The sequence below is a fragment of the Anopheles coluzzii genome, chromosome 3 (genome assembly GCF_943734685.1).
Source record: "Anopheles coluzzii chromosome 3, AcolN3, whole genome shotgun sequence".
NCBI classification, from domain to species: Eukaryota; Metazoa; Arthropoda; class Insecta; order Diptera; family Culicidae; genus Anopheles; species Anopheles coluzzii.
This window is the reverse complement of record NC_064671.1, coordinates 71,183,787-71,197,668: the sequence shown is the minus strand read 5'-3', so window position 1 is coordinate 71,197,668 and position 13,882 is coordinate 71,183,787. Positions and strand designations below refer to the sequence as shown.

The 13,882-nt window shown below is 44.5% G+C and overlaps 1 protein-coding gene across 2 annotated transcripts in view; it reads left to right on the top strand.

Moving 5' to 3' along the window:
- Positions 1 to 3,462: 3,462 nt before the first annotated feature.
- The window catches only part of LOC120958401 (secreted protein C), a 45,749-nt gene continuing 35,329 nt past the window's right edge, over positions 3,463 to 13,882 (top strand). Inside the window, exons 1-2 of one of the 2 annotated variants that reach the window (XM_040381177.2) lie at positions 3,463 to 4,394; positions 11,234 to 12,139. In XM_040381177.2, coding sequence (XP_040237111.2) covers positions 11,990 to 12,139 — 150 coding nt within the window. In that variant the 5' untranslated portion in view covers positions 3,463 to 4,394; positions 11,234 to 11,989. Of the gene's footprint in view, positions 4,401 to 11,233; positions 12,140 to 13,882 lie in introns of both variants that reach the window. The other variant, XM_040381176.2, reaches the window with a different exon arrangement.

The following is a 13,882-nucleotide window of genomic DNA, read 5'->3' as shown; positions in this document are numbered from 1 at the left end:
TCGGCACAAGTTGTAAAGCTTTAATTAGATTTTTCCGTTTTATGTTCCCGTCTCCTGTCGGTTGCGGAGCACAAATTGCGCCGTTAATTGTATTAATGAGTTTTTTTGTGCCTTCACTGATGTTTTGGTATTGTAAAGCGCAGAAAGTTGTTTTGCGAGCGATTCGGATTGTTGTTTTGTTAGAAAGTGTGTAGAAAGTTAGAGAGCTTCGGTTGATAGTTTAATAAAACGCCCCAAAAGCAAGATGCGTTCGAGCAGTAGTCGAGCAGTGCTTCTACTAAGCGCCTAAAGGTATGCAACTGAGTGTTGATGTGTGTTTTGTTACAGCAATGCTCAAACGTACAATTGAAATTCAATTTATTTGCAACCTAATTGTAGAGTGCTGAAACTAGTCCCAAAGGAACGTGGTGGGGGGGACTTAAATTAACTAAAAAAACAGCTGACCTACTGGTAAATAATTAATTGATGTGCTGAAATTGAACACCGAAACAAAAGCAAGAAGAAAAACCAAACCTAATTGCCCTTACGATCCAATATCCAATCTTCACGTCATTAGCACAGCCTGCCGGAGGGACGGGATTACGATTAGAGGGGGGGTTTTGCATTGTATAAAACTGTCCCCTATTTTCTAATTTCCCTTCCCAGCACAAGTGCTTTCGGGTGGAAAGCCAACTGAAAGGTTTCGAAATTTCTGTCGCACTACTACCGAGGCTTGGGCTTGAGTTTTTGTCTTGCATGTGGCTCCCAAGCTGTGAATGTCACGCGGAGACACGTACGAATGAAGCCAAACGTAGACGCAAACGGGATTTGTTGGAGGAGTAGAGGTGTTGCGTTGGATTTTGCGAGCCCTCTACTGACGTCACAGTGGTCGCATCTGGTCTGCAGCATCTGTGGTTTGCTTTCGAGCCTTCCCCGGGGCAGCACACTTCTGAATGCATCCGTAGTGCAATGCAGATGACGTTGTGTCGCTGTGTGTGAGAGTATGTATCTGTGCTGGATTATGGCAGATTTGTACACCTTGTTGGGAGTGTATTTTGTGAACAATATTAAAACTAAGCAATCGAGGGAAAGAAAAATGGTTAGGCTTAGTAATAAAATGCCCCATTCAAGACTGGAGTGTGTTTGACTGATCAGGAATGAAGTACACAGCCTACAAGTGCCCTGCAAACTGGCACCGATGTGTGCTCGAGTGAGCAGGTGCGAAGGTGATGCAGATAATATTTCATGGCAAAATCGACTTCTGCAGATGGAGCGCAACACACGCGCCTCTTTGGGGTTGACCGGGGTTCGGGCTTTGCAGATTGTCGATTTTGGTGCAATCCGAAGGACGAAACGGTTTAATGCTGACGAGAGTTGGGTCGGCTTTTGACTTTATGGAGCGTTTTTTTTTAAAGGGGGGATGAAATCAACGTATTTTATGCAATCGTTACACATCAAACGTAGGGTAGACGTTAGGGTTGACAAAACAAAACTTGGGAAAGCCGTTTGTTCCTTAACGTTTTGTTGCGTATTTCATGTCAATTAATTGGCCGTGCAGCCATAATTAGAGGGCTTTTTTGTGGCGCAAGAAGCGTGTGAGAATGCTTGAGCCGTGGGGCTTATTGTTGAGTTTTTAAGCCAACGGAACGATACGGAATGTTTGCATTGCCCTAATTAGCCGCATACTTGCGCGCGTGAAGTGCAGAAACGTATTGCAGCAGCATGAGTGGAGTTTTTCGCTTGTAGGGGTACCATAATCGTAACGATTTAATTATCTTTGAACTTTCTGTAATGTTTTATACACAATTGAACTATTTTTTGAATATTTTAGTGGAAAATAAAACATGCAAAATTAATCTCTGCGCCTCCATGCCAGGAAATGTGAGCTACTAGGCGCCTCCATGTGGTTAAAAATATATTTTCTAAAATTATTAAATATAAGCATAGGATTTCATTACAGTAAAATTGATCCATAGTGCCAGTAATAAGGTTCAACGAAAGGCTACTTTCGAAGTAATTCGAGTTAGAAAATAGACCAGAATCATTGATTGACAACCCGAAACGGCACAGCGCTCTCGGAGTCAGTGGACCCGAAGCCGGCCCTCATCATTGTTGCATTAAATTATGTAGCAATTGAATCGGAAGAACTACTGCTTCTCAGCAGCATCCAGTAAAACGGAGAGACCGAGGGTCGTTATAAAAAAAAACGAGCTTAACGAGCACTACACGGGAGGGGGGCAGCCCTGTTTACCGGCAGCTCTTCCTTTCGCAACACATTCTCCCGCAGAGAAGCAACAACGTGGAAAGCAATGCAGCCCCTTGCAGCGCGGGGCACAATTAGGAGCGGAAGAAGGGCAGGACGTACAACAGGCACTATTTTTAGAACACTCGTTACTCGGGGCGCAGACGGTGTATGCTGTGCTGTGGGCCCGTCCGTTCTCGTCACTCAGCTCCCCTGCCGCTCGTGCACGGGGACGAATGAAAGTTGGACATCATCAGCTCCGTTGCGCAAAATTTAGACATTCATTTATCTTCTGGCCATCTGAGTTTTGTGATGGGTTTTATGAAATTGGAAGTGACGGGGTAGGGGAGCGGGGAAGCATTTCATAGAAATGGCAGCGGGAAATGAAAGAGTTATTTGCAGCTTTTCCAGCTTGATATCTTCATTCGGTGAAGCATTTTGCGTTGTTTTATCATTAATCAGGGCAGTTTGAAATTTCATAAAAAAACTCCTTTTTTCTGCAAGGAATGAAATGGTGTGCTCTCTGTTTTATTATCCTGCACCGTATTTCCATACACGAATGTGTTAAAGATAGCGACATTGTCACGTGTAAGCGAAAATTGTGCTCAAACAACGATGTGAACGATAATAAGCGGCGAGTTTTTTTTCTGCTTTCAGCCCACTTTCTCAATCGCAATTAGAGCATCGGCCATCGTGAGCCGAGCCGTGCTTTCACAAATCATATCGCTGCACACTTAATGTACTTGGATGGAGCGGAGCCACTGCCGGGAAGCTCTGTACCGTGTTTTGCTGACGTCACAAGTTTGTTTTCTGCAGCGCTTTGCGGCGTACTGCTTCTGCTTTCGTTTGTTCATTATTATTCCTACCCGCGCTGCCACACGCAGCATAATTTTATTCCGTGACGTGCCCTATCATAACAGGCCCAGGTAAGCATGGGAGAGTGAAAAAGGAATGGATGGATGGAAAAAGAAGGTTAGAAGTTTATTTTAAAGCCATTCTTTTTGTGTTGAAAAATATTAGATTAATACAAATTATTCAGCATAAATTTGTAAGGAAATGTGTAAGGAGTTTCATAAAAAACTCATAAATCATTAAAAGCACGTTAAATGAATGGCTTTCAGGATAGCATAAACCATAAGTAGTAGCATAATTAGCAACAAATCTCCGGTAGATATTTCCACGAAAAACTACTTTGCCTCCCAAATTCTATCTCTTTTTCCCACACACACACACACACACACACATACACCCTAGCGTACACACTCATAGCAACCACTGTCGTCATAGTTATCATGTGAGCATGCCGAAAAAACAGCAATTTTCCCACCCATTCCCCCAACCGCCATCGCCTCCGCGCTCAATCACGTGGCGGCCGTATTGTATTTTCGCACACAGCGTGTTTCGCTCTTTGTTTCGCGCTGGTGTGTTGGTGGGTTTTGCACGTATTTGTGTGTGTGTGTGGTACATGTTATTGCAAGGGATTAGGGCAGTGTGTGGCGGCGTTCTTTAAGATCCGTGCTACTATGAGATAGTGTGAGAGAGAGAGAGAGAGAGAGAGAGAGTGAGAACCTTTCCGGAAAAAGTCTAGTACTGCACACTCGCTCTCTGAGTTACTGGGGCGGTTAGAAAGAGAAATAGAACGGCTTTTCCTCCTTGTGGTGCAGATATTGCAGGATTATCCTGCTGTTGCGATTCTCCGTTGAGGGAAAACTACCAAACAAAACCCCCCGTGAGTTACTATTACTGAGAGCTCTATTCGACGTCACTGTGCCCTCAGTGTTGCAATGTGAAAGCTCTCCGCGTTTGAAGAGAGCTTAGGGAAGCTTTTCCGCCCAACTCTGAGTCTGAAGCGACGAACTCCCCAACGAGGCAGAACCATCGGGAGCAAATACCGGATGAGAGCTGGTGAGCACCCTGTTAAAACAATGCTGCTCTTTCTCTCTCTCTCTCAAACGATGCCTCCTAGTTGCGGAGTGATGCCTGCGAGCTGGAAGTGTTTTGACCGTGGTCACAGTTTACGCAGTGTGTTCCCTCGGTGAGGATCATCATCGGTGTCAATTTAGGCTTCCGCCCGTACACTGGTCACATAATAGTTTCTGCAACTGCGGCTGCGGATCCGCTTCCCCCTGCTGGCTGTGGGCTGCATTCTTCGTCTCCCTCCTTTCTACCCTCCGTACGCGTAAGAATTGATTGTTATTTGCTGAGTGAAAGCGAAAAAAACAAGCAAACAGATAAACAACAGACAACACCAAAAACACACACAACAGTCGTAACAAAAGTCCCCCCGAAGCCGGACCTGATGCCCGGGGATTCGCAAAACATGTGTGTGAGTGTGTGCAAAAAAGCTTCCCCCCAGTGTGTGTGTGTGTGTGTGTGTATACATGTGCGAATTAGTTGCTGTGGCTCGATGAAGCGTCGACGGTAGCTAATGTTGTCGACTGCAGTGATGTTGGGCAGTGGGCCAGAGCCCAACCCAGACCGCTTAGCGTGGGAAAAACGGGATGAAAATCTCCTCCTGGCAATGGTCAGGGGAGCTACAACTCAACGGTGTAGGATTGTAGCACTCGGCAAGTGATAAAACCGACTGCTGCTGGATGCTGTGTAGCGTGCCTGCGCTAAACTGTTCCCAAAGCGCCTAAATGTAGGCAATTCGTTTGTTGGAAGGTAACGCTACAGGAAGGACAAACACACACGCGCGTACTTGTGGATGGAGGAGGATTGCTTCATGGAGGAGGATTGCGTGCTGTTGTTTAGTGTTCACGTTTTGACGGATGAGCGGAAATAAATCCCCGCACCCCGCTTCAACGTGTGTACGTTTGGCTCTATCAACGAGCGCAATCGTAGCGCCGTACCACGCGCCCCGTTCGAAGGTCGTTCGAAGGAAAGCAAAAATGGAAGCTGCGCTGGAAGCACAGTTTACTACTTACTCGCACACACGGACAGACAGTTGCTGAGTGAAATTATTCTCGGAACTTACCAGTACCAGCACTCCCACCCTCCCTTCCAGGAATTCCAGGCAGAGCGTGCGTACGCTTCGATCGCGTACACAAGTTGATTGCGACGGTAAAACGGTTTCGTTGTCAAAAGAAAAATCAAACACACCTAAAACGATAGAAACGATTCCACCGATTGTCGATGTCTGTGGAGCCGTGTTATTCCTCGAGGCGTTCTTTCCACCACCGTCGGCTCGGAAGCTGCTAGGTCCAGCGATGTTTTTGTTCTGCAACAATGGCCGTTGCGAAGACAATCGTCCGCCGTCCGCCGTATCCTTGAAAGCTGTGGTCCCATTTTTTCGGTGTGTGCCTGTGTGTGTGTGTATGTGTCTCTTCGTTATGCTCGCTTGCTGTGTGATTCAAGCGTGCGAACGGGAAATGGAAGGAAAAAGCCGTTCCGTTCTTGGTAAGCTCCTTCACGCGCCTACAGTGAGCAGCCTCCAGGCGTAGTGTCCTTGTACTTGAGCTGAAGGTTTTTGTGTGTGTGTGTGTGTGTGCTCGTTTTTCTGCAAATCATAAACGCACATCCCTTCAGGGAGAGAAGTGTGGCTGTAGGATGGTAGGTGGATAGTTCTTTTTGTTTTGCTGCTTGAGCTTTTCATTCTTCCTCCCCCTGTTCACTCCTTCAGTTTGATGGACCGACGAAGAGTTTCTTGAGTGGTAGAACGCGCAAAAGGCTCTGTTTTTATCATCCTCCGACTGCGATTTGTACCACTTGTTATGCAAAGTTTTTTTTTGTTGCTCTATCCTGCTCGCCTTCTGCCTCTTTGCGACTAAGAGAGACTAGAGACAAAAGAAACGGTGGACCTGTTGTTCGACACTTTCCCGGGGCGTTTTCTAATTTCCCACAGCGGTGGAGGGTGTGGGAAGTATTTTTTGCTCCTACTTCTTCAGCCACCACTATTTATAATCATTTCAGGCCCTTGGGGGGAGGGGGGGGGGACAACGTTAAATGTAGGATAAAATCATTTCATCACTCTTGCCTTTGTTGCGTGTACGCGAGCAAAAAAAAAGTTTGTGTTTGTGTGTTTTGATTTATGAAGTGTCTTAAATCAACAAACGGGAGGTGGAGAAGGGTTGGGATAGTTTTGCCTTCGAGAAGCGATGGGTTGTGGGGGTTTAAGGAATATATTATATTTTAATTTGTAGTGGGTGTGTGTTTCATCGGGTTGTACCAGTAGAGGGGCAACGAGAATTTTGACAGTTTGCTCCATTACTTGAACAATAGAACAACACCCATGTCATAATAATCATTTTTAAGAAGAAGAAATTTTGTAATTTATTACATTTTGGAGTGTTTGGTTCGAAGTAACTGCTAGTAACTGAAACCCTCTAGCCATTTTTTTATATTTTTTATTTAATTCTATGCCTCTTGAACATCTCCTTTTTTCTAGATCAAAAGAATGTTTATGTTTTTTTTTTCATTTAACAATAGTTCATTTAACAACATTTTTTAACAGCTTCCTAGTTAATTTAAAAAGGCTTCTAGTTGATTAGGAAAAACTTCAATTATTGAATATATTTATGTTTCCTAATACTCATATGAATACTTTTGCTCATATGAAAATGTTAATGATATACATTACTACGCAAGAAAGTAACGATACAAGATTTTCCAGGGTTTCTCATAGTTGTGCGACACTTCCTAGACTCTTTCCGATTGGAAGTGCAAAGTGGAATTTATATGATCTGAATTGGACTATATGGCATTCTTTTTGGACAGGCTCCTTGGAAATTCCTATTGGATGTGTCCTACATCGGTGCTATCGAGTTCAATTCCCATTGCATAAAGTTCTTTTCCCCTTAAGAGTCAATAAAGAGTTTCCCGTACCCGAATGAGTCATAGTCCCACAAAACCCTGTAATAATCGTTGAGTAGCCCTTCGCAGTTACTTCAATTATCGGCCTGGAGAGTTAATAACTAAAAACCTTGCATTTACTAAGAAAACGTTCTATGGAAAAATAAAAAAATAAATACGTCTTTATGTTACTATAAGCTAATTAAAACAGACCAAAAAACCACCCATCACTACTCGAAGCCGTACGTACTGCTTCTGTTCCGGAGCTGTGCACAGCTCATGTTTCACACACCGTCCATCTCGTACGGTCCATCAGCCGAAGCCATTGGCCCGTTGCGATCGGTACGAATGCGTGCTAATAAAACTAAAGCTCCACAGTCGGCTGTCACATTCGGCCGCTCATCGTTACTAATTTGCGAACCTGGTGCGACTGCTTTTTTTTTGCTTTTCGCACTGCCGAAGGCCGGATTGAAGCCCCGGACTCTGCGGTGATCTTACGCTTGCTTGGAGCTGAGCCGAATTAGACTACCAAATGAGTGTCGCATACTGTATCCTGAATCCTTTCCGCAAAGGGGGAGGAGCAGTAAGATGGTGGCGAGATTGGCGAGACGAGCAGCGATGCATGAACGTCACCTTGTGGAAAAGTGGTAAAATCAATGTGACGAAAAGGGCATATAAGGTTAGCTGAATTAGAGATATTTCTTTATACAGAGCTTTAAGGATTGGTTTTTAAACATGATTTGTTACAAAGTACAGTTTAATATTCACTAGAAACAGTAAAAAAGGCATTTTTGTACTATAAATTGCATACATTTAGGCGATAAACTTCAATCATAGGCACGTAGAAGTTCATTGTTCAAATATTAGCATACATTTAGGCGTTCGACTAAAAAACCCTTCCGATAAATGCTTTACTAAGCAACAAAATTCGATGATATTTGCCAAGTTGACAAAAAATACAAACCCATCAAAACCCCATTTTAATATCTGCACATACACATACACTCTCTCGACTTAGTTTACGTTCGAGTAGCTTAGCACAGCAGTTGTTTCTTCCACTCCAAATGGATTGTGAAAAACATGCAATCGAAGCATAAAAACCAAATCAACACGGCACAGGAGCAAAGGGAGCCTTTAGCCATACTGGCTAGACAGTAGTGGCAAAGAGAGATCAATTGGATCTGTGTTGGATCACAGGACAAGGTAGCCACGACAGCCCCTGAAAAATACGCACGGTGTATTCCGATATCGGGTGTTTTATCAATATACCGCGAAAAAATATGAAACTAGAGGAGAAATCTCCGTCCGAAGAACGTCGCACAAACAAAGCGATTCGTAGTCCGTCCGATATGGTGGACCTGCTGGTGGTCCCGTGCCCGACGTGTAGTCACTTTACATAATGAAATTCGAACGTTTTCGTTTCGTTTGTGTGTGTGTGTGTGTGCTGTCAAGGGCCAACAGTAGTCAACGTTCAACCTCCTCGAAGCTATTGGTTTTCCTAGTCCCCGTGGGAATTGAGTCGAGTCGGGGTTCGAGTGGCACCGGGCCCGGTACATGAGGGCCAATATTTTATTGGCATTTGGATCTGATTTGCATCGCGGTGGATCACGAACCAGCGCGTTGGCAGTTGGGTGTTACTGAGACATCGCGGGGCGGTAAGGGTCAGGTGCGAGGAAAACCCAGTTAGATCATGTTATGAAATAATGCCGGAAAATCGAAAAAAAAAAAACATTTTTCTAGTCTACCACACATTAATATAAATCTTCTCATTTGGCAGATTTTCTTTTAAAATAAGTGTCAAAAAGTGTTTCTGGAAGTTAAAACCTTTCGTGTTTCTTAGCCATAATTTGCAGTAGTATATTGCATACTTCTGTTGCGAAACACTCCCAGCTGTGATATTCATATTCATGACATATTGAACAGTACACGAAGTACACCACTTGAATAAAGGCTCTTGGGCTCCTCGACACTCGTACCCTCACTCACACCCTCATGAAATTCCACTTTGTGACGAGTGGCTACCAATCGTTTCTCCCCAAGCTTGTTGGTGCCGATTTTCCATCGTACATTCCCATCGGAGGACGGGGTTGAACACGGATGGATCAGCAGGGTGGAGCAACGGCAAAGGGAGAGCAGTAAAAGAAATAACTATTAATCCACATGCCCGTGTGAATGTGTGTGTGTGTGTGTGTGAGTATGTGGAATGGCTTTGGCATTTCTAACGGAAGCAGCATCGAACGTTGTGAAAAGCCAAGGATATCAGCACACCATCGCGTCGCAAGGTGTCGCAAGCGGGCCAATCCAGGTCCTCCCGAGTCCGACAGCTCCTTTCCACACTGTACGAAAGACACAGAAAAGGGAGGAGAGGGATGGACAGAGGGCTATTGATTGTAGTGCGAAGGTGTGAAGGTGCCTGTTTGCGAAAGTGCCTGGCGAGGTGGAGGACGCAATGACGACGTATCGGTTGGAAAAGTCAAATAGTGCATGATTTTATGTGCTGTGTCACGTGTGCCAGTAGGTGGATGGTGGGAAAGAGGTGTATAAAACACTGGAATTACCTTGGGTTTGATGTGTGAGCGTATGTGTGTGTTTGGTTATTCTGCACAATGACTTATGATCGTGCGGTGTTGCCCTCTCAGTGAGTTAACAAATGATTTTATCGTTCGGTCGATTTTGTGAACGATTTTAGCTTGCGGGATAGAAAAGAAGGCAAAAAAGAACAATTTGTGGTTACAAAATCGATTCAAAAACATAAAAAAACATAAAAAATCAAATTAAGAATGATTTTCTGTTCAACTTAAGGTGGTAGCAAAAGAGCAACTAACAAAAAATATTAATCGACGCGTTGCAGCGCCTGACTGCGCCTAAAGGTATGCAATGGTGTTACATTTTGACAAGTTTAGTGTTTCTAAGGGTTACTAGGACCTTTGTGGAAAGTTCAGAGCAACGTTTGATATTCCCTGGGAAATATCAGTTCTAGAACTATGCCTGAAATATTGAGTTAGAGCGTCTTTTGCTTCTCGTTTTCAAAAAAATACTCAATTTAACTCTGATTTAACAACCTTTATTATTTCCACAACTCTACTGATGAGTTCAAATTTACAGAGCGTATCCCTTTATTGCGCCTCCGCTGCAAATGTCAGCCAGATAATTCCATTAACGGTCAACCAAACACCAAAAGGACGGGAAAAGACGGGCCACCAAAAAGGGATTTACTCGGTACGATTTGACATTAAATAGCAAGAAATATTGTGCACAAACTAACGGTGCCAAACATTAGTCACCGGGGATTAAACTTACTTGTGTGTGTGTGTATATTGCTGCGTTTCAGGTTCCACAGTTTTATGGTTCCGTCGGGGTGTTCGGTTGTGTTTTCGCTGCGTAATGTCCGCGGCCGTAGTGTACCGAGGCCAGTAGCCGCCCGATTGATACATTATCCAAATGTGCCAACGCTGGCACGATGGAAAGGTCAATAGAGGCAGCACCGGCACCGGCACTCAGCTGTATTGCTGGTCAGCCGATTGGTCAGCATAAGCCCATATTCCCAGTGTGCAATAACAAACTGGATGGTGGACGGTTAAGCAAAGCGACACAGTAGGACCGACGGAGGACGAAAGGCTAGCGTTTATGTTACCCATAAATGGCGTCTCGTTGCGTACACACCGATCCATTCTGGGGCCCTGTGTCCCCCTTGAGGGGTGATTGAGATCGATCGGGTAGATAAGAGGGAAAAGGGGAATTAGAGGGGACATGGGGAAATGGATTTCGGGGTAAGAAAAAAACGACATTTCCATTGGTGGTGGGACATTCGGTGTGTTTTGCTTTTGCTTCTTTGGCCCCGGCCCTACAAACTCAAACTCCGGCGGGAGTTCCAAAGTCCTCTGCTTTGCCGCTGTCCACCGGGTCACTCACACACAAAATGTACAACAATCCTACTTTGCCGCTTTTAATGTGGCCCTCGGCGACTTTGATTTTACGATTTATGTCAGCGGACACGATGGTCGGTGTTGGAGGGTGTTTTGTCGTGGTCCTTGGCGCAGTCCTCAACGTTTCCCAGGCAAGGCATGGATGGTTGTAATCCATCGACATCTGTATAGTAACAGCATTTAGATGTTTTCGATGGAAAACTTTTTCGGGGTAGGAACATGGGATGTCTTGTTAGAAATGTTCTTTATTACTGCACATTGTATCAACTAAATTCTTCTTTTTAATCTACCACAGAGTGAAACAGTTGCATCGGTGGTGATGGTGGTGGTGGTCATGATGAAAATGAATGCTCAATAAAACGAAAACCCATCATTGTTGAGTCAATTAGTGTATTTAGCGTCCCGAAAATCGTCCCCGTGTTCATGGCAACTCGTAAGCAATTCCCAATGATAGGTTTTAATCCAGTGCAGTGCTCCAACCTGACCTAAGTATTTGTGAGTGTAAGTGTGTGTGTGTATGTGTTATATTTTTAGTGTGTAAATGTGTATAATGCAGTGCAAAAGTACGACTTAATATCAAATGTTCATTCCTAAATGTAAGCAAAAAAAGAAAGTCGTTTCATGTGAAGCGTCACATTCCTTGGCTCAGTGTGTAATGTGTGTTCGCGAAACCAACACACCGTCACGCCAGTGAATATGAGCAGCAAGCAGGAAAAGCCCGTCAGCAAATTTGGCCGAGGCAGCGCAAGCGGCTACCAACAAAATCCAGTGCTTCCGGGAATGGGCAGGTTAAATTGAATTAGTATCAGCAGGGAAAATCCCGTCCCACTCTACATTGACGAACCGGTGCGTCCAGTGTGTGCGTGTGTTTGTCTGTGTTTGTTGGTTAATTTCCCCCCTCAAAGTGTAGCCAAAAAGAAAGCGAAGGTGTTGAGTGCAAATCGGTGGGAAATCCCTTCCAGTTCCGTGCGAAGCGTGTAAATTTAAATTTACACGAAGGTGAAATATATCCTCTGCTTCCGTCACGGAAACGTCATCCCGGGCCGAAAACATGCCGTTCGGTCGGAAATCCCCGCTGGAGGCACTGGCCATGCCCGGTGCCATTATTGCGTACAAATACAGCCAGTTCCGGCAGCGCCGCCGGGAGGCCGCGAATCGGCGCGTGACGGAACGGGAGCTGTCGGCACTGCACACGAAAATTGTGAGTAATTTGCTTTTCTTTCTTTGTTTTTGAGTAGAGTGAAGGAGGAAATTGAAATGTTTTCCCCCTGAGATTGAAACTGATTCATTAAAAAAAAACATTTATAAACACTGTTGAGAGGTTTTTTCTCAACACTTTGACGTAGAAAATCGTGATTCAATTGAGTACAATTGCATAACTTTAGGCGACAAAGTATGAAATTTGCGAACATTTTTATTTATGAGCTACCAATTTTGAATATTTAGTTTTATTTTGATAAAATAACTGATGGATGTGTTTTATTCTGGTCTTGATTTACTTGAACATTATTCGCTTTAACCACACAATTAAATTTTATTATTCGTGCCGTCTCTCAAAAATCTCTAACAAATCTCCGACTAGTTGTACTAAAAGTGTTGAACGCCTAAAGGTATACTTGGATTAGATTATTATAATTCTTCTTCTTTGGCTCAATAACCGATGTCGGTCAAGGCCTGCCTGTACTCACTTGTGGGCTTGGCTTTCAGTGACTAATTGATTCCCCACCATAGCAGGATAGTCAGACTACGTATGGCGGCGCGGTCTATTTGGGGATTGAACCCATGACGGGCATGTTGTTAAGTCGTACGAGTTATTATTATAGATTATTATAAGACCACCCTATATACTAATCTTGTAACGTTTGCTATAGTATTATGGGATTGGTATGGTATTGCGAATCCGTAACACAGTAGCTTAGTGAGATATTGAAAAATAACCCCTTTTGCATACCTTTAGGCGCTCAAAACGCCCTGAAAATGGGTGATGCATAGGTTTACGAGTAAAGGATTTTTGGGTCAGTTTTAGAGTGAAAGGGTGTGAAAGGGCGATGTAAAGCTCGGAAAGAAGTGAAAAATATCAACATTCACAAAGTTTGGTCACAAGCGCATAATAGAGACCATTTTGACCAGATGCCTTCCACTTATCAATCAGGGAACAAAAGGCTCTAAAAAAGAAGAAAAGCTCCCTATTTCTCTGGGAAATCTAAACCGTTTTTGCTCTTTCCGTCTCTTGCTCTCTCTCTCTCTCTCTCTCTCTCTCTCTCTCTCTCTCTCTCTCTTCTCTTACATTCTTTTAGCAAAAGAAAAAAAGTACTTCTTCCTAATCCATCGACCCGAAACGCATAGATTGAAGCGTAATTTATCCCATCCCTTCATTGGACGCGTTTTTGACACGCGACGCACATTCCCTAGTTCGTTCGGCTGACGTTCACACCGGTCTCCGGTGCGATAAGATTGACGATTGACGATGATGATGGTGTGTGTGTGTGTGTGTGTTGGTGGTTGATAAATCAATTTCTCACTCACGTCACCCGCGCACGGTAGCAACAGCAGAGCCGAACAGCATCCCGCGTCTATGTCAGATTGCCCCCGGAAACAACCAAAGACGCACCCGGCACAGCCCAGCCCACTCTGGGGCGGCCGACCCGGGTACTGGGAAAATGTAAAAATAGTTCACTGCTGCTCTCTGTGTGCCGCTGTGTGTGTAACAGGAGAAGCATGGGAAAAAGCACCAAGCTGCCTGCCATGTGTGCTATGTGTGCCCACCCACATGCCACGAGCCACTGATCGGCGTTAGCGAGCGGTCCACTTTTCTGCCTTCCACGGGATCAAACCAATCCCGTTCAACGTCCTGCTTCCCTTTCTTCCACTTTCCCTGCAAGCAGGCGTGTGGTGAAAGTTGCGCCATCCCGTGCGTGTGGGTTGGGAGAATCCGTTGTCGAAC